The sequence below is a fragment of the Oncorhynchus mykiss genome, chromosome 2 (genome assembly GCF_057628025.1).
Source record: "Oncorhynchus mykiss isolate SJ-2025 chromosome 2, ASM5762802v1, whole genome shotgun sequence".
NCBI classification, from domain to species: Eukaryota; Metazoa; Chordata; class Actinopteri; order Salmoniformes; family Salmonidae; genus Oncorhynchus; species Oncorhynchus mykiss.
This window is the reverse complement of record NC_143023.1, coordinates 93,331,923-93,359,683: the sequence shown is the minus strand read 5'-3', so window position 1 is coordinate 93,359,683 and position 27,761 is coordinate 93,331,923. Positions and strand designations below refer to the sequence as shown.

At 45.1% G+C, this 27,761-nt stretch overlaps 1 protein-coding gene across 1 annotated transcript in view; it reads right to left on the bottom strand.

The window, feature by feature from the left end:
* Positions 1-64: 64 nt before the first annotated feature.
* Positions 65-27,761, bottom strand: part of LOC110499974 (prickle-like protein 1) — an 80,907-nt gene continuing 53,210 nt past the window's right edge. The window contains exons 2-8 of the mRNA XM_021577061.3: positions 18,992-19,189; positions 13,184-13,297; positions 12,077-12,214; positions 10,508-10,711; positions 6,096-6,282; positions 4,098-5,009; positions 65-3,870 (exon numbers count right to left, since the gene is read on the bottom strand). Coding sequence (XP_021432736.2) covers positions 2,930-3,870; positions 4,098-5,009; positions 6,096-6,282; positions 10,508-10,711; positions 12,077-12,214; positions 13,184-13,297; positions 18,992-19,171 — 2,676 coding nt within the window. The 5' untranslated portion in view covers positions 19,172-19,189 and the 3' untranslated portion in view covers positions 65-2,929. The remainder of the gene's footprint in view (positions 3,871-4,097; positions 5,010-6,095; positions 6,283-10,507; positions 10,712-12,076; positions 12,215-13,183; positions 13,298-18,991; positions 19,190-27,761) is intronic.

Sequence of the window (27,761 nt, the reverse complement as noted above, 5' to 3'; positions counted from 1 at the left end):
CTATAATCCTTCTTTATACAGTGCTAGTTCTGTACCAGCGGAATAAAATCACATTCTCATTATGTTTATAATATATTTTTTATTACAAATATTATTAGCATCAATCTTCGTCTTTATATTCCAGTTCTTACATTTATACAGATGACTGATCCGTTTACAATACAATATGACCCATGAATAAAATATTCAACCCAACCAGGCCCTATATAGTACATGTGATAGCCCTGTCAGGGCTTTATGACCAGGCCCTATATAGTACATGTGATAGCCCTGTCAGGGCTTTATGACCAGGCCCTATATAGTACATGTGATAGCCCTGTCAGGGCTTTATGACCAGGCCCTATATAGTACATGTGATAGGACTCTAACTGCATTAAAAAGCACATGTAGAAATATCTTAGGCCCGGTTTCCTGAAAGCGATGGAACTTAGGTTTTTTAACGATGCACCTTTCCTACAACGGTTGAAGATGTAGCATGCGTTTCCCAAAACGCCACGCAGAGAGAACGGTCACTTAGTGCATCGTTGGGAGTATGTGTTGATACTGATGGGATCGAAAGAAAGGAACGCTGCTCTCGGATCAGCTCTCTATATTAAAATCTTACCTTAACATTAGCATTATTTCACAATACTTACGACGGATCAGCTCCTAGAGCGTGATTACCACCTGTGGCTGCAAATGTTGTTGTTTATTCTAATGCTTACCCAATAGAAATGCGTTAAATCACCGATTTGGCACACCATGTTAGGCTACACATTTGATTTGACATCATTAAATATATTGAGGCATATTTGACTGTAGCCTACAAGTAGCGAAAAGGAACTCAATTGACCGAACATGAAATGTATTTAAATATGATTGAAAAATGCCTATAGCCTACTGTTTATATTTTAATGCAGTCATCCTGGATTTTACTTTAATGTTTTTATGTGTCGATTGTATCAATTGCTAAGACCTTAGGCAACATTGTATTTGTAGTCAACGTTGATCTGATGTTATCGGTGGTCACAGGGAGACTGATAGAATCAAATGGTTTATGTTTATCTTCTGTGTATAAAGTGATGACGCGGGAGGGCAAAAAAGCAGTTGATGCACTTAGCTGTTCTACAAGTGGTCTGAAGTAGGCGTAACACCGTACCCAAAACCGCGCTCGCCATCCCCAAACCGGGCTCGCGCATGCCTTTGTGCGAACAATTATTTTGTCCACAACACACCAAACGCGATCACGACACGCAGGTTGAAATATCAAAACAAACTCTGAACCAACTATATACATTTGTGGACCGGTTGAAAAGCATGAACATTTATGGCAATTTAGATAGCTAGCTTGCTGTTGCTAGCTAATTTGTCCTGGGATATAAACATTTTGGTTAGTTAATTAATCCACACGGTCAACCAAATCGTTTTTAGTCATCTCCTTCCAGGATTTTTCTTCTTTGGACTTTATATGGCGATTGGCAACTAACTTTCATAAAAAGGTGTATTACCACGCCCGACCGACCTCGGTTCATCTTTCAATCACCCACGTGGGTATAACAACAAATGAGGAGTTGGCACGTGGGCATATGCTTCTATAAACCAATGAGGAGATGAGAGGCAGAACTTGCATTAGAACTGACTTCTATTTTAGCGCTTGGCAATGCAGATTCAATGATCGAACAACATGTATGTTTAAATTGTATTTTGCGAAGCGAGCGGTGTGGTCAGCATGTTAGCTTAAGAGCGTTTTCAAGTGCAACGTTAAAGATGGTTTTGAGAAAGAGCTTGGAGATTTAACAAAGGTTCTAACGGAGAACTGGGCCTTAAAGCTGGAATATGTCACTTATTTTGGGTGACCCGACCAAATTCACAGAGATGTGAGTTATAGATCTGTCATTCTCATTGAAAGCAAGTCTAAGAGGTTGTAGATCTGTTCTATGTGAGCTATTTCTATGCCTCCCATCTTAAGTTTAGTTTTTGCAGTCTTTGTTTAGTACAGCTGAAAAATGAAGAAAAACAAATTTTGGGTTATGGAAAATATATTTCACAGCAGTTTAGATGTTTTTTTATTTATCCTTTATTTAAGTAGGCAAGTCAGTTAAGAACAAATTCTTATTTACAATGACGGCCTACTGGGGAACAGTGGGTTGACTGACTTATTCAGGGGGCAGAACGACAGATTTTTACCTTGTCAGCTCAGGGTTTTGATCCAGCAACCTTTTGGTTACTGGCCCAACACTCTAACCACTAGGCTACCTGCCGCCCCTCCACTCTAACCACTAGGCTACCTGCCGCCCCTCCACTCTAACCACTGGGCTACCTGCCGCCCCTCCACTCTAACCACTAGGCTACCTGCCGCCCCCCCACTCTAACCACTAGGCTACCTGTCCCCCCCCCCCCCCAAATGGTACTATACTTGCTTGTCTTGTCACACAAACTGAAATTAGGGGAACTATTTGAATTTTAGCAACCAGGAAATAGCTTTTGGGAAACCAGGCCCAGGGTCAAACTCTGCACTCTGAATACCTTTGCTGGCAGCATATCATATATTTCATTTTTCAAACCCTGGTTAAGAAAAGAGAAGGTTCTTTGATAACTGCTATCAGTTTTATCTTTCAATGCCTTCCACTACAAAAACATTTGACTCAGGGTTATAAAAACAATTACACTTTACAATATATACATTCATATCTGCACTGTTAAATAGTCATTTCCGCTACTCACTAAATGGTGTTTCTATAAATACATTTGTTCAGAGTTATTTGCATACATTTTTTTCTAATACAATTATGATGACAGTTTTGAAATGTGTTTATGCAACTCTGTTTTTTTTTGTATTACATCCAGTTGGCAAGACAGTTTTAACAAGCGGGCCATTTCTGTATTCACAATAGTGGCAACAACAACGAGATTCAGAAAGGGGTTGCAGACAGAGTATCATTTAAAAGTCTTATGAAATGATACAGTTCTTCCCCTTGTGCCCCTTCTTCTTTTTGGACATAGTCCGTGGGACTGCTCCGTAAGGCGGGGAGGGCAGGCCTGCCACGTGGCTGGGGCTGGGCAGGCCATCATAGTAGTGTCTGTGTGTCTGGGGGATGGGCTGGCCCAGGAAGAAGCCTTCCTCCTCAGACTCAGAGGAAGAAGAGGAGCAGGTGGAGCACCAGTCATCCTGGTCCCTGTCCCCACACAACCCCAAGAACCTCTCCATGGCTGGGCCTTGCTGGAGTCTGAAGTCTGAGGTGGCTTGGTGGGGATGGCGGTGGGGATGCTGGGTCTGGCCATACCCCTGCTGGTTGGGCAGGAAGGCCAGCTGCTGGGGCCTCTTTGAGCTGAAGCCGTGTCCCCCATGACCTCTGTGGTCCTCTCTGAAGTATATGCGATTGGCCCTCTCCTTGGGCACCAGGTGGAGAGCGTTGTCGGAGCGTGATTTGCGGCTGCGGCGTCTCCTGTGGTGGTGGTTGTGATAGCGGCCGGAGCCCGAGTCACCAATCCCCTGGTCCTGCTCCTCGAAATGGTATGCTCGCCGCCGCGTCCGCTCGCTCATCGGAGGCTGGCGCACCTGCAGATCACCATAGCGACTGTTGTCCACGACGTCTGGGGAGAACTTCACCTGTTGGGGTCGAGACTGGGATCGAGTCCGTCTCAACGCCGGGACATGAGGATGCTTGGGGGGAGAGGGAAGAGGGGCCTTCTCTTCCTCTGGTACGTTCTCCTCCTGCTCCAGCTCAGACGTAAGGCTCTTCAGGGAAGTGGCACTGCGGTGTAACATGGAGGAGTTGAGAGTTCCCATGTTGCTTGTGTTCTCACAGTCTCTCTCAGCCTCGAGTTCCTGGAAGCTCTGTAAGGAGTAGACCAGAGGTCTCTCTTTACTGTCGCCATCTACAGAGGCACCTGGGAGAAGAGCGGGAGAGAGAGAGACAGAGATAATGACATGTATTTGTACAAGTTGTCTTTTCACCACAGTGCAGTTTCAAAGAACATTCTGCCATCACAGAACATTGAACATTAGGATGCAAATCGGATCAAGACCTGGTCATTTCTCAGGGCCGGATTCCGGGACAAATCAAGCCTAGTACTGGACTAAAAGGCTATTTTAATAGAGACGTAACATGTCTTACCCGTGATGTTGGACAGTGCCAGTGAGTCCATGGAGTCCCTGACACTCTGATCTGTCCGTTTCACCTTGTCTGTGATGCACTCCAGAGAGTTGTCATACCACTGCTTCTCCTCCCTCTGGAAGCTGGTACCTCCGATGCTCCCAGTGCCGTGCTCCAGCTCCTGGAGCTTCCTACTGCTGGCCGGGCCAGGGTGGCTCCCGTAGGCCGAATCCCCCAGCCCGTCCTGGGACTGGGCCCAGTACATATCTGTCTGGTACTTCTTACTGGCCAGGCTCTGGCTGCCTGACCCTCCTCCACATCCTCCTCCATTCTCAGCCCTAGAGCCCTGAGGCTCACACTGTTTCATCTTGACCTCAGCCTCGGTCATCCACAGATCGGTTGGAGGTCTGGAGTCGACCACCTCACCTTGCTGGAAGACTCCGTGCTCCCCGAACTTGAGCAGCAGCTGGGTCATGTAGTCCTCGTGCTCGGCCCACTCCTCCTCGCCCCGGTCATCGGGGCCCTCGGTGTCCTCCCTCCCCCTCCAGAAGCACTCCTCATTGGTTAAACCCAGGTGGGCCAGCTTGTTGGTGAGCGTATCGGTGTCTGGGTTACCAGTAAACCCGGGGAACTTGTAGTTGACAGAGGGCGAGAAGAGGAGCGACTGGCGGCACTGGTCGGCTGAGCGGCTGCTCTTGCCCATGCGGACGCTGCGGCGGGACTCGCGGGAGCGCGTCGACTGGAAGGCGGAGTCGGAGGAGTCTGAGGCGTGGACGTCCTCTCCCAGACTGCAGGCCTTGGAGCAGTAGATCCGGCCCTGCTTGGGCAGGAAGGGACAGCCCAGCAGAGAGCTCTTACACTGGGCACAGCAGAAACAACCCTTGGTGGCGTGCCAGTGGAGACCGTCGTACGTCATCTGGGCGTGGTCCACACCTACGGGAATGGAGAAAGACTTAGCACAGATGTGTCTCAGCCTCCAGTATTTATGCTGCAGTAGTTTATGTGTCGGGGGGCTAGGGTCAGTTTGTTATATCTGGAGTACTTCTCCTGTCCTATTTGGTGTCCTGTGTGAATCTAAGTGTGCGTTCTCTAATTCTCTCCTTCTCTCTTTCTCTCTCTCGGAGGACCTGAGCCCTAGGACCATGCCCCAGGACTACCTGACATGATGACTCCTTGCTGTCCCCAGTCCACCTGGCTGTGCTGCTGCTCCAGTTTCAACTTTTCAACTATTCTGCCTTATTATTATTCGACCATGTTGGTCATTTATGAACATTTGAACATCTTGACCATGTTTTGTTATAATCTCCACCCGGCACAGCCAGAAGAGGACTGGCCACCCCACATAGCCTGGTTCCTCTCTAGGTTTCTTCCTAGGTTTTGGCCTTTCTAGGGAGTTTTTCCTAGCCACCGTGCTTCTACACCTGCATTGCTTGCTGTTTGGGGTTTTAGGCTGGGTTTCTGTACAGCACTTTGAGATATCAGCTGATGTACGAAGGGCTATATAAATAAATTTGATTTGATTTTGATTTGAAATATTTGTGTTTTGTGAAACACTTTTGTAGTGTGATTCCCTGACTCATTGTCAAATTCCTCATAGGTATGTGTCATGTAACATGTTCATACTGGCTGAAAATATTGACATGATACATTTTGTTTTGATATTCTGCATTGGATTACTAACCAGGGCTATGCTGACCTTTTACAAGGAGCACGTGTGCCTAAGGTGAGAGAGATGTAGGCACACGCAAAGACATTTAGATCAATAAACAAATATTTAAGGTATTAAAGCAATGTGTACTGGTGCTCCTAAATTTAAAAAATCCAGATTGCACAGCAGAATATTTAGGTACGTATGTGTGTAAAATGTAATGGAATGTCACTGTATAGAGCCCTGCTAACACACTCGCTGCCTAAAAAACATTGATAGTAAACTGTTAGACATAACCTATGTGTGTTTATTTTAGTTTCTGCCATTTTTTTCACAAAGCAGTGGTCTGTATGCGTATCGTCAGGGCTTACCAATGTGTTCCCCGCAGGCCTTGCAGTACTCGGCATAGAGAGACTCAAAGCAGCCGCAGCAATATGGCCGACCATCCTTCATGATATAACGTTGACCCCCCAGCACCGTCTCACATTCAAAACAGGAGAAGTGCTTCATGTGCCAGTGACGCCCCTCCGCCTCCGTACACTCGTCAGAAAAGATGACCTGAAGTTGGAAACATTAACACAGTTAGATGACAAGTGTGTGACTTGGGTTGGTCTAGTGATTATTGCTGTTGCCTCCAGAGAACATATGCCTGTGTTGGTGAGTTTGAATCTGACTCAGCGTGGTTTTATGTGTCGGCCACAGTATGTGAGCGGAGTGTGCCCAATTTGACTGGACTGTGGAGCGAGATTCCCGACGGCTGGAGCATCGGCTTTCTCGCCCGCTCCAATTTCGATCCAGTAGTGCCCACTCGAGCTCAGGCCAGCCCGCCCCAGCATGCACTTCTAGTCTACTTGTGTGCTGCTATAGCCCCTTGCTTTAGCTACTGTCATGGAGTTCACTATATATTTTCATAAAGAAACTGATAAAACACACAGATGCAACATCAAGGTGACTTTCAAAGAGGAGGACCAAGAGCAAGAGAGGAAGAACAGTGATGCAGTGTCTACAACTAAAGAATCATAGTGTAATCTGAAAATACACATATTCCCGAAAGCATGATGGTGTACTTACTATGTGCACATGCCAAAAGAAAGGAATGAGGTGGATCGATAACTAAGTGTGTCATTTTAGCAAAGTAATTATAAACTAAAAATCGGATCTCTTAACAGAACAAAAATGGAACGGAACTTTTATCTATATAATAGGCCATCATAAATTTTGTCCCAATAGGCCTGGTATATTCCAACTTTCAAGAAGCTTTCTGTTTTGATTGGGTTATTTTGCCGAAGCGTGTTTAGCATCCCCAGTGACTCTGCAAGTCTGGAGAGGATATTCTCCACTGCTGCCCGGCTCTCTAGGCACAATAGCATGAGCCTGAAGCCACAGACTCTGGACAAACTTGTGTTTCTAAAAATGAATTCAAAGGCACTGGAGGCTGAGCCTAATAAGGCATTTTTCGTTTAATTTGTATTTTGTAATTTGTAAGTAAATCGCAGCCTACATGCGCAATTTATAGACTATAATAATTTAATAGAACGAAATGTTTAAATGCTGAGCTCTTTATGTCCCTACCAGCCTAGTGTCGCTCGCAAATGCTTCAGAATGTATTTCTTTGTAGGCTATAGCCTTGAAATAATTGATATAATGTAGCCTAAATAATTCATTTCCGTTCCTTCTTAGGCTCCCTGTCTGGCTCCTGACCTATTTAGTGTTTATATGCTGTTTAATATCAAGGCTGTGATTGAGTCCCATAGGGCGGCGCACAATTGTCCCTGCGTTGACCAGTGTAGGCCGTCATTGTAAATAAGAATTTGTTCTAAACTGACTTGCCTAGTTAAATAAAGGTTTAAAAAAATAAACATGTAGCTTATTTGAAATGATGTGAGCTTCTTACATGAACTTTTCCATGTTGATCTAAATCCATGTGTTTTGGTTCTGAAAACAAATGGTAGGTCACAAAAATAGATGGATGTTGGTTAAGTTGCAGTGATGTAAAGTACTTAAGTAAAAAAAAACATGCTTTTAAAGAACTACATGTTTTTTTGGGGGGGGTATCTGTACTATTTATCATTTTGACAACTTTTACTTCACTACATTCCTAAAGAAAATAATGTATTTTTTACTCCATACATTTTCACTGACACCCAAAAGTACAGTTTGAATGCTTAGCAGGACAGGAAAATGGTCTAATTCACACTTATCAAGAGAACATCCCCGGGCATCCCTACTGCCTCTGATCTGGCGTCCCTACTGCCTCTGAACTCAGTAAACACGTTTCGTTTGTAAATTATGTCTGAGTGTTGGAGCGTGCCCCTGGCTATACGTAAATAAACAAAACATGAAAATGGTGCCGTCTGGTTTGCTTAATATAAGGAATTTGAAATGATTTCTACCTTTCTACTTTTGATAGTTAAGTATACTTTTGCAATTGCATTTACTTTTTATACTTAAGTATATTTAAAACCAAATACTTTTCGACTTTTACTCAAGTAGTATTTTAATGGGTGACTTATACAGTGCCTTGCGAAAGTATTGGGCCCCCTTGAACTTTGCAACCTTTTGCCACATTTCAGGCTTCAAACATAAAGATATAAAACTGTATTTTTTTGTGAAGAATCAACAACAAGTGGGACACAATCATGAAGTGGAACGACATTTATTGGATATTTCAAACTTTTTTAACAATTTCAAAAACTGAAAAATTGGGCGTGCAAAATTATTCAGCCCCCTTAAGTTAATACTTTGTAGCGCCACCTTTTGCTGCGATTACAGCTGTAAGTCACTTGGGGTATGTCTCTATCAGTTTTGCACATCGAGAGACTGAATTTTTTTCCCATTCCTCCTTGCAAAACAGCTCGAGCTCAGTGAGGTTGGATGGAGAGCATTTGTGAACAGCAGTTTTCAGTTCTTTCCACAGATTCTCGATTGGATTCAGGTCTGGACTTTGACTTGGCCATTCTAACACCTGGATATGTTTATTTTTGAACCATTTCATTGTAGATTTTGCTTTATGTTTTGGATCATTGTCTTGTTGGAAGACAAATCTCCGTCCCAGTCTCAGGTCTTTTGCAGACTCCATCAGGTTTTCTTCCAGAATGGTCCTGTATTTGGCTCCATCCATCTTCCCATCAATTTTAACCATCTTCCATGTCCCTGCTGAAGAAAAGCAGGCCCAAACCATGATGCTGCCACCACCATGTTTGACAGTGGGGATGGTGTGTTCAGGGTGATGAGCTGTGTTGCTTTTACGCCAAACATAACGTTTTGCATTGTTGCCAAAAAGTTCAATTTTGGTTTCATCTGACCAGAGCACCTTCTTCCACATGTTTGGTGTGTCTCCCAGGTGGCTTGTGGCAAACTTTAAACAACACTTTTTATGGATATCTTTAAGAAATGCCTTTATTCTTGCCACTCTTCCATAAAGGCCAGATTTGTGCAATATACGACTGATTGTTGTCCTATGGACAGAGTCTCCCACCTCAGCTGTAGATCTCTGCAGTTCATCCAGAGTGATCATGGGCCTCTTGGCTGTATCTCTGATCAGTCTTCTCCTTGTATGAGCTGAAAGTTTAGAGGGACGGCCAGGTCTTGGTAGATTTGCAGTGGTCTGATACTCCTTCCATTTCAATATTATCGCTTGCACAGTGCTCCTTGGGATGTTTAAAGCTTGGGAAATATTTTTGTATCCAAATCCGGCTTTAAACTTCTTCACAACAGTATCTCGGACCTGCCTGGTGTGTTCCTTGTTCTTCATGATGCTCTCTGCGCTTTTAACGGACCTCTGAGACTATCACAGTGCAGGTGCATTTATACGGAGACTTGATTACACACAGGTGGATTGTATTTATCATCATTAGTCATTTAGGTCAACATTGGATCATTCAGAGATCCTCACTGAACTTCTGGAGAGAGTTTGCTGCACTGAAAGTAAAGGGGCTGAATAATTTTGCACGCCCAATTTTTCAGTTTTTGATTTGTTAAAAAAGTATCCAATAAATGTCGTTCCACTTCATGATTGTGTCCCACTTGTTGTTGATTCTTCACAAAAAAAATACAGTTTTATATCTTTATGTTTGAAGCCTGAAATGTGGCAAAAGGTCGCAAAGTTCAAGGGGGCCGAATACTTTCGCAAGGCACTGTACTTGAGTCATTATTAAGGTGTCTGTACTGTTACTCAAGTATGACAATTAGGAACTTTTTCCACCACTGTATGATTGATTTTAATGAATGTAGCGAATTTGTAGTGGCAGGATGGTTTTTATTCCTTTGAGCGCAGGATGGTTTTTATTCCTGTGAGCGCAGGATGGTTTTTATTCCTGTGAGCGCAGGATGTTTTTTATTCCTGTGAGCGCAGGATGGTTTTTATTCCTGTGAGCGCAGGATGTTTTTTATTCCTGTGAGCGCAGGATGGTTTTTATTCCTGTGAGCGCAGGATGGTTTTAATTCCTGTGAGCGCAGGATGGTTTTTATTCCTGTGAGCGCAGGATGGTTTTTGTTCCTGTGAGCGCAGGATGGTTTTTGTTCCTGTGAGCGCAGGATGGTTTTTGTTCCTGTGAGAGCAGGATGGTTTTTGTTCCTGTGAGAGCAGGATGGTTTTTGTTCCTGTGAGAGCAGGATGGTTTTTGTTCCTGTGAGAGCAGGATGGTTTTTGTTCCTGTGAGCGCAGGATGGTTTTTTGTTCCTGTGAGCGCAGGATGGTTTTTAGCGAAGCGGTTGGAATGAACGGTTGGAAATCTTGCTCAACTCCGCTCTGGCGTCGGCCACAGTGCATCTCCACACTCACCTCGTCGCAGGCTGAGCAGCGTGGCTTGAGCAGCTCTGCGTGGTGTCGGCCACAGTGGATCTTCCCATCCTGGTAGAAGTAGATGAGGTCAACCAGCAGCTCACTACACGTGGAGCACGTAAAGCATGCTGGGTGCCAGGCCAGCCCAGGACCCGCTCTGGAGGCAAACACCGTCATCTCCCCTCCGTTGATGCTCTCCCCACACTGTGATGAAATCCACACAAGGGACATCCATAAAGAACAGAGTTTCACTCTAAAACTACATATTTTATACTGTATTATTGCATTAAGCTCATTAGGGAAGTTATTCTTCAAGAATCAATGGGTATATACATTTCATTGAAATGACCAGTAAAAATGGCATATTGTAATTTTTAAAGTGCTGACTTTTTAAAAAACATGAATTTCATTACTAGTTAAATGTGTGGTTGACTGCACAGTGAAAACATGTCAACAATTATGGCCAAATGCCCTAGTTATGTAACTTCCAGTCTGGAGTGTGTGGCTATCCTATCTAATCCTACAGCATGGCCTCAGCCCTGGATACTAACTAGGGTATCATATGGCCACTAAGTCCCGCTGTCCCCATTCCCTACTGGAGAGAGGAGGAGGGTTGAGATACGTGACCAACTCCCTTCCATCTGTGAGGGACCGCATCAGTACAGTTCATAACATGGCATCTGGTGTTATTATGGGAATTCTGACCGTGGGGCTAACTGTGGTCGCCTACGGTCCCTCTGCAGTTGGGTTGTTCCTCTCGGTTTCTCTGTGTGTGTGTCATGTGAGGACACAGGCAGTGCTTTAACACTGGGACTACAAACAACATCACATTCACAGTTTACATCCCCCGGGCTGCTCAGGCCCCATTTGTAAGTACACTAAATAAAACACTGAGGATCGAGCAGAGCACAGAGTCAAGTCAACCCACTGGAGCTACACTCCAACTCTGAGAGGCTTTTTAGATTTCCGATGGCTGCAAAACCACCATATGTTTAGGGATCTCTTACATAGCATGGTTGACATACAACACAGAGGAATAGGAGGTTCTAAGAGAAACAGACTCCTCTAGTGAAGCACAGGCTACAGATAGTTCTGCTTTTTGCCTCTCAATAGTAATTTCATTGGGTTATATGGCTTACAACAGTTCCTATAACTTTGCAAACTGTTACATACAATACCGGTCAAAAGTTTTGGAACATCTACTCATTCAAGAGTTTTTCTTTATTTTTTGTACTATTTTTTACATTGTACATCTTCTACATCTTCCAGGTGAAGCTGGTTGAGAGAATGCCAAGAGTGTGGAAAGCTGTCATCAAAGCAAAGGGTGGCTTTTTAAAGAATCATGTACTACTAAATAATAAAATATATTTTGAGTTGTTAAACACTTTTTTGGTTACTACATGATTCCATATGTGTTAATTCATCGTTTTGATGTCTTCACTATTATTCAACAATGTAGAAAATAGTAAAAATAAAGAAAAACCCTTGAATGAGTAAGTGTTGTAAAACTTTTGACCGGTAGGAACTGTAGGAACTGAGGTGAGTGGCGGTGTGCGAGAGGGGACGTACATGTTCACAGACGCTGTGTAGCAGGTCCCGGGGCAGGAGTTTGAGAGAGCCCCTCCCCAGCGCCTCCTTCTTCCTCTGGACACTGAACATGTGGAGCTCCTTCTTCTCCTCCTCACTGAGAGACTGACAGTAGCGGCCCTGAAGGGAGTGAAAGAAGACAGGCCTTCGTTAAACATCGTCCAAAGTGGACTTTAATTGGACAACACAAAGCAGAGAGTGACAACCGTTTTTTTGATGTCTCTCCTCAAACCGTTACCAAGGGAAAGCAGACGTTTTACAGGGGTTGTGTTTAGAGTGGAATCACGAGGGGAAGAACCACAAAGAGAAGCAGCTCTGGCTCAGGCTGTGATGTCACTGCGGTGGTGGCACAAATAAAGGACGTCTTTCAGCAGTGTCGCCTATCCCACTGGTCTGTCCCCAGAAAGACTATGACAGGAACCCTGCTGGTGGGGGCTGTCAGCAAACATCATCAAATCATAGTCAAAGGGCTTACTGTACCCAGGGCATGACAGTCTGTGACCCAGCGTTGGATCAAGGGACTAAAGACTGATGGTGATAATGTGAATGGGGGGGGGGGGGGTCAATCCCATTTCAATCCCATTTCAATTCAGTAAACTGGAAGTCAAATGAAATGTCATTGCTTGGAGGATTGGACTTTCCATTTATTTCCTGTCTGATTTGGAATGGAATTGAACCCAACCCTGGTAGGTGGTAAGGTGGTCTTAAACAGAGGTTTACTGCAAGGCAGGGAAGGACAAGGGTTGGACACATCTTCAAACAACATTGAGTCTGGGAAAGGGGATGGGATGGATGGATGGGATGGATGGGATGGATGGATGGATGGATGGGATGGATGGATGGATGGGAGGGAGGGAGGGAGGGAGGGAGGGATGGATGGAGGGAGGGAGGGAGGGATGGGATGGATGGATGGTGGGAAAATGGGTGCTGTCCTGCTGTGAGACCTGCCCTGTTACGATGCCTTTAATGAGAGGGCATGCTGGGATGCATTTTATGGCACACACACACACACGTACAGACACAGCGTACACACAAACATACACACACCCATGCACGTACAACCACACTCTTTTGGGGCCTTTTCCTTACCTCGTTGTCATGTGGAGGCAGCTGATAGAGGAGTTGTTTGATTCTGAACTTCTCTCCAGGACTGTTAACGTAAGGAACCTTGTCCTCAGGCAGACATGCGAAATACAGCTGGACCTGGAGCACACAGAGCAGAAGACAGATGGTAGACACACACACACATACACACACACACACATTGTGTATTTGATCCGTTGGTAGCGCCATGCTTACACCTACCACACACAAAATTAACCTGAAGTGTTGTTTATACTGTGAAGTAACATTGTTCTTAATGGAGAATATAAAAACAGCCCTGACCGGATCCTAGCTCCCTGTCAAACGGAGGAGCAACTTCCCAGATTTCTCTTAAACTATTTCACTGGCCCAGATAAATGTTATTCAGCACATTAGACATGATAATACCAGCTAAGCCTGTCCCTGGATAATGGGCTGTGTGCGTGTGTCCCTACCTGAAAAGTGAGCATAGTGGAGGGCTCCATTGTTTGAGACAGGCAGACTTGTCAAGCACCACCCCAAAGACACTGAGACAGGATGTGTGTGTGTGTATATATATATATATATTACAAACTCTGGCATGGAAAAGTCTGCTGGTGATTAGTAGAGATCTGACAGATCAGATGCAGGAGGAGGCCTTTAGATGTGGATCAGTCCCCCCGTCCCGCTGGTTGCTGGCAACACTAGGTTTAGCTTGGAGGGGACCTCGCCACAGCTGCCTTTTACAGGCTCGTTCACAAACAGGGTCCACTTGTGTTATGTGGCACTCTCCCAACTACCTTCCCTTCCTTCTCTCCCTCTGTCTCTCTCCCTTTCTTCCCTTACTCCCCCCACTCTCTATCCCCCTCTACCTCCCTTTAAACAGCACACATGGAAGCAATGAAGGGGGGGGGGGGCTGAAGCAACAAGAGACCCAGGCTCTGAAGCCTCCAAATAAACAGCCCCCTTTTGTGTGTAAATGCCTGGGTCAACTGTAATGCCTTTACAGCCACTATTCTGTTGAACGGCCCTGTTGTGCACATTACAGTGGAGAAACACACAGCCCTGGAGGTAGGGGGTCAGTCATCTTACTGCTCTTTAGCCCTGACCGAGGGAGGTGGATGCAGGAGTAACCGCAGCATGAAATGTGCATCATTTACGACAGCTCAACACTGAGGATTGTGGGGGTCAATTGCAATTCCCAGAGATGGGCCGAGCAGCAGGAAACCCCTTCTAAACAGGAGACAAGAACATCCCACCCTTTAATCTGGTAGCAGTCATGACCCTCCCTCCTAATGTAGCCTTCAGTTGCTGTCAACTGCCCCAAGGGGCAAAGTAGTTGCCAGGCCAGTGGCCTTAAGGGTCAAAGTGCCACAGTGACAGTTAGAGAGGAGCAGCTTTGTCCGGTTTCAGGGTGACAAGAATACGACAAACCCTCCCTCTGCCCTGCTCACCACCCCAATAACCCGAGGAGGCCTGGCAATATGCCTAATGGAGTTATGACGAGGAAAATAATGACAAAGAAAACTACTATGGTGTTTCTCAGCTCCTATCTAAACGAGCCAAATGTTTTTATGGGTCCTTTCTATATGGGCTAATGTGGCTCAGTTGGTAAGAGCATGACACTAGACACGGCAAGGTCGTGGGTTATATTGCATATACAGTTGAAGTCAGAAGATACATACACCTTAGGCAAGTACATTTAAACTCAGTTTCTCACAATTCCTGACATTTAACCAGAGTAAAAATTCCCCGTCTTAGATCAGTTAGGATCACCACTTTATTTTAACAATGTGAAATGTCAGAATAATAGTAGAGAGTGATTTATTTCGGCTTTTACTTCTTTCATCACATTCCCAGTGGGTCAGAAGTTTACATACACTCAATTAGTATTTGGTAGCATTGCCTTTAAATTATTTAACTTGGGTCAAACGTTTCAGGTAGCCTTCCACAAGCTTCCCACAATAAGTTGGGTGAATTTTGGCCCATTCCTCCTGACAGAGCTGGTGTAACTGATTCAGGTTTGTAGGCCTCTTTGCTCACACATGCGTTTTCAGTACTGCCCACAAATTTTCTAAAGGATTGAGGTCAGGGCTTTGTGATGGCCACTCCAATATCTTGACTTTGTTATCTTCAAGCCATTTTGCCACGACTTTGGAAGTATGCTTGGGGTCATTGTCCATTTGGAAGACCCATTTGCGACCAAGCTTTAACTTCCTGACTGATGTCTTGAGATGTTGCTCCAATACAGTGCCTTGCGAAAGTATTCGGCCCCCTTGAACTTTGCGACCTTTTGCCACATTTCAGGCTTCAAACATAAAGATATAAAACTGTATTTTTTTTGTGAAGAATCAACAACAAGTGGGACACAATCATGAAGTGGAACGACATTTATTGGATACTTTTTTAACAAATCAAAAACTGAAAAATTGGGCGTGCAAAATTATTCAGCCCCTTTACTTTCAGTGCAGCAAACTCTCTCCAGAAGTTCAGTGAGGATCTCTGAATGATCCAATGTTGACCTAAATGACTAATGATGATAAATACAATCCACCTGTGTGTAATCAAGTCTTCGTATAAATGCACCTGCACTGTGATAGTCTCAGAGGTCTGTTAAAAGCGCAGAGAGCATCATGAAGAACAAGGAACACACCAGGCAGGTCCGAGATACTGTTGTGAAGAAGTTTAAAGCCGGATTTGGATACAAAAAGATTTCCCAAGCTTTAAACATCCCAAGGAGCACTGTGCAAGCGATAATATTGAAATGGAAGGAGTATCAGACCACTGCAAATCTACCAAGACCTGGCCGTCCCTCTAAACTTTCAGCTCATACAAGGAGAAGACTGATCAGAGATGCAGCCAAGAGGCCCATGATCACTCTGGATGAACTGCAGAGATCTACAGCTGAGGTGGGAGACTCTGTCCATAGGACAACAATCAGTCATATATTGCACAAATCTGGCCTTTATGGAAGAGTGGCAAGAAGAAAGCCATTTCTTAAAGATATCCATAAAAAGTGTTGTTTAAAGTTTGCCACAAGCCACCTGGGAGACACACCAAACATGTGGAAGAAGGTGCTCTGGTCAGATGAAACCAAAATTGAACTTTTTGGCAACAATGCAAAACGTTATGTTTGGCGTAAAAGCAACACAGCTGAACACACCATCCCCACTGTCAAACATGGTGGTGGCAGCATCATGGTTTGGGCCTGCTTTTCTTCAGCAGGGACAGGGAAGATGGTTAAAATTGATGGGAAGATGGATGGAGCCAAATACAGGACCATTCTGGAAGAAAACCTGATGGAGTCTGCAAAAGACCTGAGACTGGGACGGAGATTTGTCTTCCAACAAGACAATGATCCAAAACATTAAGAAAAATCTACAATGGAATGGTTCAAAAATAAACATATCCAGGTGTTAGAATGGCCAAGTCAAAGTCCAGACCTGAATCCAATCGAGAATCTGTGGAAAGAACTGAAAACTGCTGTTCACAAATGCTCTCCATCCAACCTCACTGAGCTCGAGCTGTTTTGCAAGGAGGAATGGGAAAAAATGTCAGTCTCTCGATGTGCAAAACTGATAGAGACATACCCCAAGCGACTTACAGCTGTAATCGCAGCAAAAGGTGGCGCTACAAAGTATTAACTTCAGGGGGCTGAATAATTTTGCACGCCCAATATTTCAGTTTTTGATTTGTTAAAAAAGTTTGAAATATCCAATAAATGTCGTTCCACTTCATGATTGTGTCCCACTTGTTGTTGATTCTTCACAAAAAAATACAGTTTTATATCTTTATGTTTGAAGCCTGAAATGTGGCAAAAGGTCGCAAAGTTCAAGGGGGCCGAATACTTTCGCAAGGCACTGTATATCCATGTAATTGTCCTTTCTCATGAAGTGATCTATTTTGTGAGGTGCACCAGTCCCTCCTGCAGCAAAGCACCCCCACAACATGATTCTGCCACCCCCCTGCTTCACGGTTGGGATGGTGTTCTTTGGCTTGCAAGCCCCTCCCTTTTTCCTCCAAACATAACGATGGTCATTATGGCCAAACAGTTCTATTTTTGTTTCATCAGACCAGAGGACATTTCTCCAAAAAGTACGATCTTTGTCCCCATGTGCAGCTGCAAACTGTAGTCTGGCATTTTTATGGCGGTTTTGGAGCAGTGGCTTCTTCCTTGCTGAGCGGCCGTTCAGGTTATGTCGGTATAGGACTCATTTTGCTGTTTTACTGTGGATATAGATACTTTTGTACCTGTTTCCTCCACCATCTTCGCAAGGTCCTTTGCTGTTGTTCTGGGATTGATTTGCATTTTTCGCACCAAAGTACATTCATCTCTAGGAGACAGAATATGCCTCCTTCCTGAGCGGTATGATGGCTGCGTGGTCCCATGGTGTTTATACTTGCATATTATTGTTTGTACAGATGAACGTGGTACCTTCAGGCATTTGGAATTTGCTCCCAACGATGAACCAGACTTGTGGTGGTCTAGAATCTTAGCTGATTTCTTTTGATTTTCCCATGATGTCAAGCAAAAAGGTGCTGAGTTTGAAGGTAGGCCTTGAAATACATCCACAGGTACACCTCCAATTGACTCAAATTCGGTCAATTAGCCTATCAGAAGCTTCGAACACCATGACAACATTTTCTGGAATTTTCCAAGCTGTTTAAAGGCACAGTCAACTTCTGACCCACTGGAATTGTGATACAGTGAATTATAAGTGAAATAATCTGTCTGTAAACAATTGTTGGAAAAATGGCTTGTGTCATGCATAAAGTAGATGTCCTAACCGATTTGCCAAAACTATAGTTTGTTAAACTTCTTGAGTGTAGGGGGCAGTATTTTTGTTTTTGGCTAAAAAAACGTACCCATTTGAAACCCCAGAAACTAGAACATGCATATAATTGTCAGATTAGGATAGAAAATACTCTAAAGTTTCCAAAACTGTCAAAATATTGTCTGTGTGTATAACAGAACTGATACTGCAGGCGAAAACCTGAGGAAAATCCAACAAGGAAGTGCTGTTTTTCCTGAAAGCTCTCTGTTCCCCTGGATGCCTTGCCTCCATATAAAGGGATATCAACCAGATTCCTTTTCCTATAGCTTCCTCAAGCTTTTATTTTGAAAAATGAGCGAGAAAGAACCCATGACTGGGTGCCAGCAGAATTTTTCATGCGCAACAACCATTTTCTCTCTCGCCTATGGAAGAAGCTACATTCCGGTTGACATATTATCGATTATATAATGTAAAACCAACCTGAGGATTGATTATAAAAACATTTGACATCTTTCTACGCACTTTACGGATACTATTTTGAATTTTCGTCTGCGATGACGTGACCGCTCGAGCCTGTGGATTTCTGAACATAACGAGCCAAACAAATGGAGGTATTTTGGATATAAAAATAATCTTTATGGAACAATAGGAACATTTATTGTGTAACTGGGAGTCTCGTGAGTGCAAACATCTGAAGAGCATCAAAGGTAAGTGATTTAATTTATTGCTCTTCTGACTTTTGTGACCAATCTACTTGGCTGCTAGCTGTTTGTAATATTTTCTCTACTGAGAGAGATTTTCTTACATAAACGCTTGTTATGCTTTCACCGAAAAGCTTTATTGAAATCCGGCACACCAGGTGGATTAACAAGTTAAGCTGTGTTTTGCTATATTGCACTTGTGATTTCATGAAAATTAAATATTTTTAGTAATTTAATTTGAATTTTCTGGTCCCCCGTGGAAATCGAACCCACAACTCTGGCATTGCAAGCGCCATGCTCTACCAACTGAGCTACACGGGACCCTGTTGTGTTGTGTTGTATATTTGGGGGCATCTCACCAGTTCGGGTCTGAGGCCAGGCGGTGCCCAGGCGTACTCTTCCAGGGCACAGCCTGAGTCGTCGTCTGACGTGGAACTCCTCTGGAAGCCAAAGTTCAGCTGACCTTGGACTTTCTGCTCCATCACTTCCCGCGGGCTCCGCGCCCCGACCTGGTAACCACACGCACTCTCTAGGTTCATCACACACCACGCCTTCTACTGCAGAGGGAGAGGGGGAGGGAGAGAGGGAGAGAGAGAGAGATATGTTTTACTCTTTCATTTGTCCCTCCCTGTTTCAGTCAGTTTTTCTTCAGTTTGGTTCCTAACAAAAGTGACCCAAACATCATTCACCCAGTCAGTCTCAGACATGTTGCACAGCTTAGCACTGACTGAGTCACCACCAGCACTGCGTTCATGTGGGTTATCTTCCCCGAAAGGCGCTGAAGGGATCTCTGCAACACTTTTGTTCCTCTGGTGATAAATACAGATATTTATAGTAGGGGGATGAGATGAGTGAGTCCCTGACTACAGCTGGAGGTCTGTATAACAACAGTAACCCTGACTATAGGATACACAACTCCCTGACTACAGCTGGAGGTCAGTATAGCAACAGTAACCCTGGCTATAGGATACACAACTCCCTGACTACAGCTGGAGGTCTGTATAACAACAGTAACGCTGGCTATAGGATACACAACTCCCTGACTACAGCTGGAGGTCTGTATAACAACAGTAACCCTGGCTATAGGATACACAACTCCCTGACTACAGCTGGAGGTCTGTATAACAACAGTAACCCTGGCTATAGGATACACAACTCCCTGACGATAGGATACACAACTCCCTGACTATAGGATACACAACTCCCTGGCTATAGGATACACAACTCCCTGACTACAGCTGGAGGTCTGTATAACAACAGTAACCCTGGCTATATGACACACAACACCCTGACTACAGCTGGAAGTCTGTATTACAACAGTAACCCTGGCTATAGGATACACAACTCCCTGACTACAGCTGGAGGTCTGTATAACAACAGTAACCCAGGCTATAGGATACACAACTCCCTGGCTATAGGATACACAACTCCCTGGCTATAGGATACACAACTCCCTGGCTATAGGATACACAACTCCCTGGCTTTAGGATACACAACTCCCTGGCTATAGGATACACAACTCCCTGGCTATAGGATACACAACTCCCTGGCTATAGGATACACAACTCCCTGTGGATCACAGTGCCATGTGGCGAATGTCCAAAGCCCCTGTTCTTTACCCGTCTCTTTCGTTTATCTCTCCGCCCCTCTTCTTCTCCTCAGGGCTGTTTGTTTTTCAACCTGCCTCAGAGATGGAGGGAAAAGGGCGTCTGTCTGTCTCTCTAATCATCCTTTCATCTTTGGAATGGATAGAGGGAAGAGACAGAGGTCAATCAGAGGAGGCCAGAGCGATGTCTGTCTGACAGGTGAGAAATAGAGAGATGGAGGTATGAGAGATAGAGGTAAGAGACAGGTGAATCAGGGGAGGTCAGGGCGCTGTCTGACAGGTGAGAGAGAGAAGGATGGAGGGATGAGAGATAGAGGGGTGGAGGGATGAGAGAGAAAGGGATGGGGACCATCAAGTGGACCCTGACACGGACAGATAGAAATACAGGGGCTACTACGGGGGCTAATACTGGGGCTACTACAGGGGCTAATACTGGGGCAACTACAGGGGCTACTACTGGGGCTAATGCTGGGGCTAATGCTGGGGCTAATACTGGGGATACTACAGGGGCTACTACTGGGGCTAATACTGGGGCTACTACAGGGGCTACTACTGGGGCTACTACTGAGGCTAATACTGGGGCTACTACAGGGGCTACTACTGGGGATACTACTGGGGCTAATACTGGGGCTAATACTGGGGATACTACTGGGGCTAATACTGGGGCTACTACAGGGGCTACTACAGGGGCTACTACTGGGGCTAATGCTGGGGCTAATGCTGGGGCTAATACTGGGGATACTACAGGGGCTACTACTGGGGCTACTACTGAGGCGAATACTGGGGCTACTACAGGGGCTAATACTGGGGCTAATACTGGGGTTAATACTATGGCTAATGCTGGGGCTACTACTGGGGCTAATACTGGGGCTAATGCTGGGGCTAATACTGGGGCTAATACTGGGGCTACTACAGGGGCTACTACTGGGGCTAATACTGGGGCTAATGCTGGGGCTACTACAGGGGCTACTACTGGGGCTAATACTGGGGATACTACTGGGGCTAATACTGGGGCTGCTACTGGGGCTACTACAGGGGCTACTACAGGGGCTACTACTGGGGCTAATACTGAGGCTAATGCTGGGGCTAATACTGGGGCTACTACAGGGGCTACTACTGGGGCTAATGCGGGGGCTACTACAGGGGCTACTACTGGGGCTAATACTGTACTACTACTGTACTACTACTACTGTACTATTATTACTGTACTACTACTGTACTACTACTGAACTACTACTGCACTACTACTGTGCTACTACTGTACTATTATTACTGTACTACTACTGTACTACTACTACTGTGCTACAACTACTGTTCTACTACTGTACTACTACTACTACTGTGCTACTACTGTCCTACTACTACTGTGCTACTACTGTACTACTACTACTGTACTACTACTACTGTGCTACTACTACTGTGCTACTACTGTACTACTATTACTGTACTACTACTACTACTGTGCTGCTACTACTGTACTACTACTACTGTACTACTACTGCTGTACTACTAATGTACTCCTACTACTACTACTGTACTACTACTACTGTGCTCCTACTGTACTACTACTACTGTGCTACTACTGTACTACTACTACTGTACTACTACTACTGTCCTACTACTACTGTGCTACTACTGTACTACTACTACTGTACTACTACTACTGTGCTACTACTACTGTGCTACTACTGTACTACTACTACTGTACTACTACTACTACTGTGCTGCTACTACTGTACTACTACTACTGTACTACTACTGCTGTACTACTAATGTACTCCTACTACTACTACTGTACTACTACTACTGTGCTCCTACTGTACTACTACTACTGTGCTACTACTGTACTACTAATGTACTTCCACTACTGTACTACTACTACTACTGTACTACTACTACTGTACTACTACTACTGTACTACTACTGTACTACTACTACTGTGCTACTACTACTGTTCTACTACTGTCCTACTACTACTGTGCTACTACTACTGTGCTACTACTACTGTGCTACTACTGTACTACTACTACTGTACTACTACTACTACTGTGCTACTACTACTGTACTACTACTACTGTGCTACTACTGTACTACTACTACTATACTACTACTACTACTGTACTACTACTACTGTGTTACTACTGTACTACTACTGTGATAATACTGTACTACTACTGTACCACCACAGTATTACAACTATTTTGTAAGCCTGATAAATGTGATTTCCTACTACCACTATTGCTACTTGAAAAGTTCCAACTTGCCTGAAGTAACATACCATCTGAATGCTACTCTGGTGAGCTGTACCAGCCACGCTGAACGGCCTTGTAGGACAAAAAGGCATGGGGGGAAAATAATGGGCAGTTGTGATCATTTCTCAAAAGAAATGCGCCTCCTCGTATGCCTCCTCGTACCCCAGCTTCCACCCCCCCCCCCCCCCCCCCCCTTTGAAGAAGTCAGGCGTGACAGTAGACCAGAAAGAACACAGTGATAGTAGAGGATCAGAACACTGTGATAGTAGAGGGCCAGAACACTGTGATAGTAGAGGGCCAGAACACTGTGATAGTAATGGGTCAGAACACTGTGACAGTAGAGGACCAGAACCCTGTGATAGTAGAGGGTCAGAACACTGTTATAGTAGAGGGTCAGAACACTGTGATAGTAGAGGGTCAGAACACTGTGATAGTAGAGGGTCAGAACACTGTGATAGTAGAGGGTCAGAACACTGTGATAGTAGAGGGTCAGAACACTGTGATAGTAGAAGACCCGAACACTGTGATAGTAGAGGACCAGAACACTGTGATAGTAGAGGACCGAACACTGTGATAGTAGAGGGCCAGAACACTGTGATAGTAGAGGGCCAGAACACTGTGATAGTAGAGGGCCAGAACACTGTGATAGTAGAGGGCCAGAACACTGTGATAGTAGAGGGTCAGAACACTGTTATAGTAGAGGGTCAGAACACTGTTATAGTAGAGGGTCAGAACACTGTGATAGTAGAGGGTCAGAACACTGTGATAGTAGAGGGCCAGAACACTGTGATAGTAGAGGACCAGAACACTGTGATAGTAGAGGGTCAGAACACTGTTATAGTAGAGGGTCAGAACACTGTGATAGTAGAGGGTCGGAACACTGTGATAGTAGAGGGTCGGAGCACTGTGATAGTAGAGGATCGGAACACTGTGATAGTAGAGGGTCGGAACACTGTGATAGTAGAAGACCAGAACACTGTGATAGTAGAGGACCAGAACACTGTGATAGTAGAGGGTCAGAACACTGTGATAGTAGAGGATCAGAACACTGTGATAGTAGAGGGTCAGAACACTGTGATAGTAGAGGACCAGAACACTGTGATAGTAGAGGACCAGAACACTGTGATAGTAGAGGGTCAGAACACTGTGATAGTAGAGGACCAGAACACTGTGATAGTAGAGGACCATAACACAGACAGATATGCAAGCAGACAGGTACGCACACACCCCTCCACTGACAGAGGCCAAACTGTTTAAGAGTCAGCTGTTTGCTCTGCATCCTGTTCTCGTTTAGTAACGAGTCTCTGTGAGATAGCAGCAGGAGATGCACGGTCTGCATGCCTGGCCTCGACAGGAACACTCACACACACCCGTAGGGCAGCACAGTCCACATGCCTACAACACACACACACACACACACACACACACACACACACACACACACACACACACACACACACACACACACACACACACACACACCGATTTGTTCAACTAACCTTGTGGGGGGACACAAAATCCTATTTTCCCTAACCCTAAACCTGACCCTAGCACTAAACCTAACCCTAACTCCTAACCCTAAACCTGATCCTAGTACTAAACCTAACCCTAACTCCTAACCCTACACCTGACCCTAGTACTAAACCTAACCCTAACTTCTGACCCTACACCTGACCCTAATACTAAACCTAACCCTAACTCCTAACCCTACACCTGATCCTAGTACTAAACCTAACCCTAACTTCTAACCCTAACCCAAAGCTCTTCCTCACCCTCCATTTAGTAAATCCGACCACAACTCTATCCTCCTGAATCCTGCTTAATTTAAGCAGGAAGCACCAGTGACTCGGTCTATAAAAAAAGTGTTCAGATGAAGCAGATGCTAAGCTACAGGACTGTTTTACTATCACAGACTGGAACATGTTCTGGGATTCCTCCAATGGCATTGAGGAGTACATTACATCTGTCATTGGCTTCATCAGTAAGTGCATCGAGGATGTCGTCCCTACAGTTACTGTACGCACATACCCCAACCAGAAGACATGGATTACAGGCAACATTCTCACTGAGCTAAAGGGCAGAGCTGCCGCTTTCAAGGTGCGGGACTCTAACCCAGAAGCTTACAAGAAATCCTGCTATGCCAGGCGACGAACCATCAAACAGGCAAAGAGTTAACCTTTCTGATCTCCCCATCCCGGATCCGGGATCGTGAATACAGACTCAAGCTCATTACCATAACGCAACGTTAACTATTCATGAAAATCGCAAATGAAATGAAATAAATATGCTAGCTCTCAAGCTTAGACTTTTGTTAACAACACTGTCAACTCAGATTTTCAAAATATGCTTCTCAACCATTGCAAAACAAACATTTGTGTAACACATTTGCGGACACTTGGAAAATGTAGTCTCTTATGGTCAATCTTCCAATGATATGCCTACAAATACGTCACAATGCTGCTAAGACCTTGGGCGAACGACAGAAAGTGTAGGCTCATTCCTTGCGCAATCACAGCCATATAAGGAGACAATGGAAAACAGAGCTTCAGAAATTCTGCTAATTCCTGGTTGATGCATCATCTTGGTTTCGCCTGTAGAATGAGTTCTGGGGCACTTACAGACAAAATCTTTGCAGATTCTGAAACTTCAGAGTGTTTTCTTTCCAAAACTGTCAAGAATATGCATAGTCGAGCATATTTTCGTGACAAAATATCGCGCTTAAAACGGGAACGTTTTTTATCCAAAAATGAAATAGCGCCCCTAGAGATCTAACAGGTTAATACAGGGCTAAGGTTGAGTCATACTACACCGGCTCCGACGCTCGTCTTATGTGGCAGGGCTTGCAAACTATTACAGACTACAAAGGGAAGCACAGCCGCGAGCTGCCCAGGGACACGAGCCTACCAGACGAGCTAAATCACTTCTATGCTCACTTCGAGGCAAGCAACACTGAGGCATGCATGAGAGCATCAGCTGTTCCAGACGACTGTGTGATCACGCTCTCCATAGCCAACATGAGTAAGACCTGTAAACAGGTCAACATACACAAGGCTGCGGGGCCTGACGGATTACCAGGACGTGTGCTCCGGGCATGTGCTGACCAACTGGCAGGTGTCTTCACTGATATTTTCAACATGCCCCTGATTGAGTATGTAATACCAACACGTTTCAAGCAGACCACCATAGTCCCTGTGCCCAAGAACACAAAGGCAACCTGCATAAATGACTACAGACCCGTAGCACTCACATCCGTAGCCATGAAGTGCTTTGAAAGGCTGGTAATGGCTCACATCTACACCATTATCCCGGAAACCCTAGACCCACTCCAAATTGCACACCGCCCGAACAGATTCACAGATGATGCAATCTCTATTGCACTCCACACTGCCCTTTCCCACCTGGACAAAAGGAACACTTATGTGAGAATGCTAATCATTGACTACAGCTCAGAGTTCAACACCATAGTACCCTCAAAGCGTATCACTAAGCTAAGGATCCTGGGACTAAACACCTCCCTCTGCAACTGGATCCTGGACTTCCTGGGGGCGGATCCTGACGGGCCGCCCCCAGGTGGTGAGGATAGGTAGCAACACATCTGCCACGCTGATCCTCAACACTGGAGCCCCCCAGGGGTGTGTGCTCAGTCCCCTCCTGTACTCCCTGTTCACCCACGACTGCATGGCCAGGCATGATTCCAACACCATCATTAAGTTTGCAGACGACACAACAATGGTAGGCCTGATCACCGACAACGACAAGACAGCCTATAGGGAGGAGGTCAGAGACCTGGCCAGGTGGTGCCATTATAACAACCTATCCCTCAATGTAACCAAGACTAAAGAGAGGATTTTGGACCACAGGAAAAGGAGGACTGAGTATGCCCTCATTCTCATTGACGGGGCTGTAGTGGAGCAGGTTGAGAGCTTCAAGTTCCTTGGTGTCCACATCAACAACAAACTAGAATGGTCCAAACACACCAAGACAGTCGTGAAGAGGGCACGACAAAACCTTTTCCCACTCAGGAAACGAAAAGGATTTGGCATGGGTCCTGAGATCCTCAAAAAGTTATACAGCTGCAACATCGAGAGCATCCTGACAGGTTGCATCACTGCCTGGTACGGCAATTCCTCGGCCTCCGACCGCAAGGCACTACAGAGGGTAGTGCGTACGGCCCAGTACATCACTGGGGCTAAGCTGCCTGCCATCCAGAACCTCTACACCAGGTGGTGTCAGAGGAAGGCCCTAAACATTGTCAAAGACCCTAGCCACCCCAGTCATAGACTGTTCTCTCTACTACCGCATGGCAAGCGGTACCGGAGTGCCAAGTCTAGGACAAAAAGGCTTCTCAACAGTTTTTACCTCCAAACCATAAGACTCCTGAACAGGTAATCAAATGGCTACCCGGACTATTTGCATTGTTTGTGCCTTTGTGAGGTATTGTTCGTTTTGACTCTACTAAGCCTTTTCTTAGCTCGTTTGTGGGAACAAGTTATAGCCTTCAGTCCTAGTTTTGATTTACCTGCCTGTTTGCCTACCTGTGTATGACAAATTGCCTGTCTGTGACCACTATTCCTGCCTTCTGCGAAGGTGAAATTAACAACTGCCGCGCCCTGCGTGTGAATCTACACCTTTTTCTCCCTGAGTATTCATTACAGTGGACACAGGTCACAAATCTTGCTGCTGTCATGGCACACTGATATTTCACCTAATAGATATGGAAGTTTATCAAAATTGGATTTGTTTTGGATAGTCGAGCATCTTTTCGTGACAAAATATCGCGCTTAAAACGGGAACGTTTTTTATCCAAAAATGAAATAGCGCCCCTAGAGATCTAACAGGTTAATACAGGGCTAAGGTTGAGTCATACTACACCGGCTCCGACGCTCGTCTTATGTGGCAGGGCTTGCAAACTATTACAGACTACAAAGGGAAGCACAGCCGCGAGCTGCCCAGGGACACGAGCCTACCAGACGAGCTAAATCACTTCTATGCTCACTTCGAGGCAAGCAACACTGAGGCATGCATGAGAGCATCAGCTGTTCCAGACGACTGTGTGATCACGCTCTCCATAGCCAACATGAGTAAGACCTGTAAACAGGTCAACATACACAAGGCTGCGGGGCCTGACGGATTACCAGGACGTGTGCTCCGGGCATGTGCTGACCAACTGGCAGGTGTCTTCACTGATATTTTCAACATGCCCCTGATTGAGTATGTAATACCAACACGTTTCAAGCAGACCACCATAGTCCCTGTGCCCAAGAACACAAA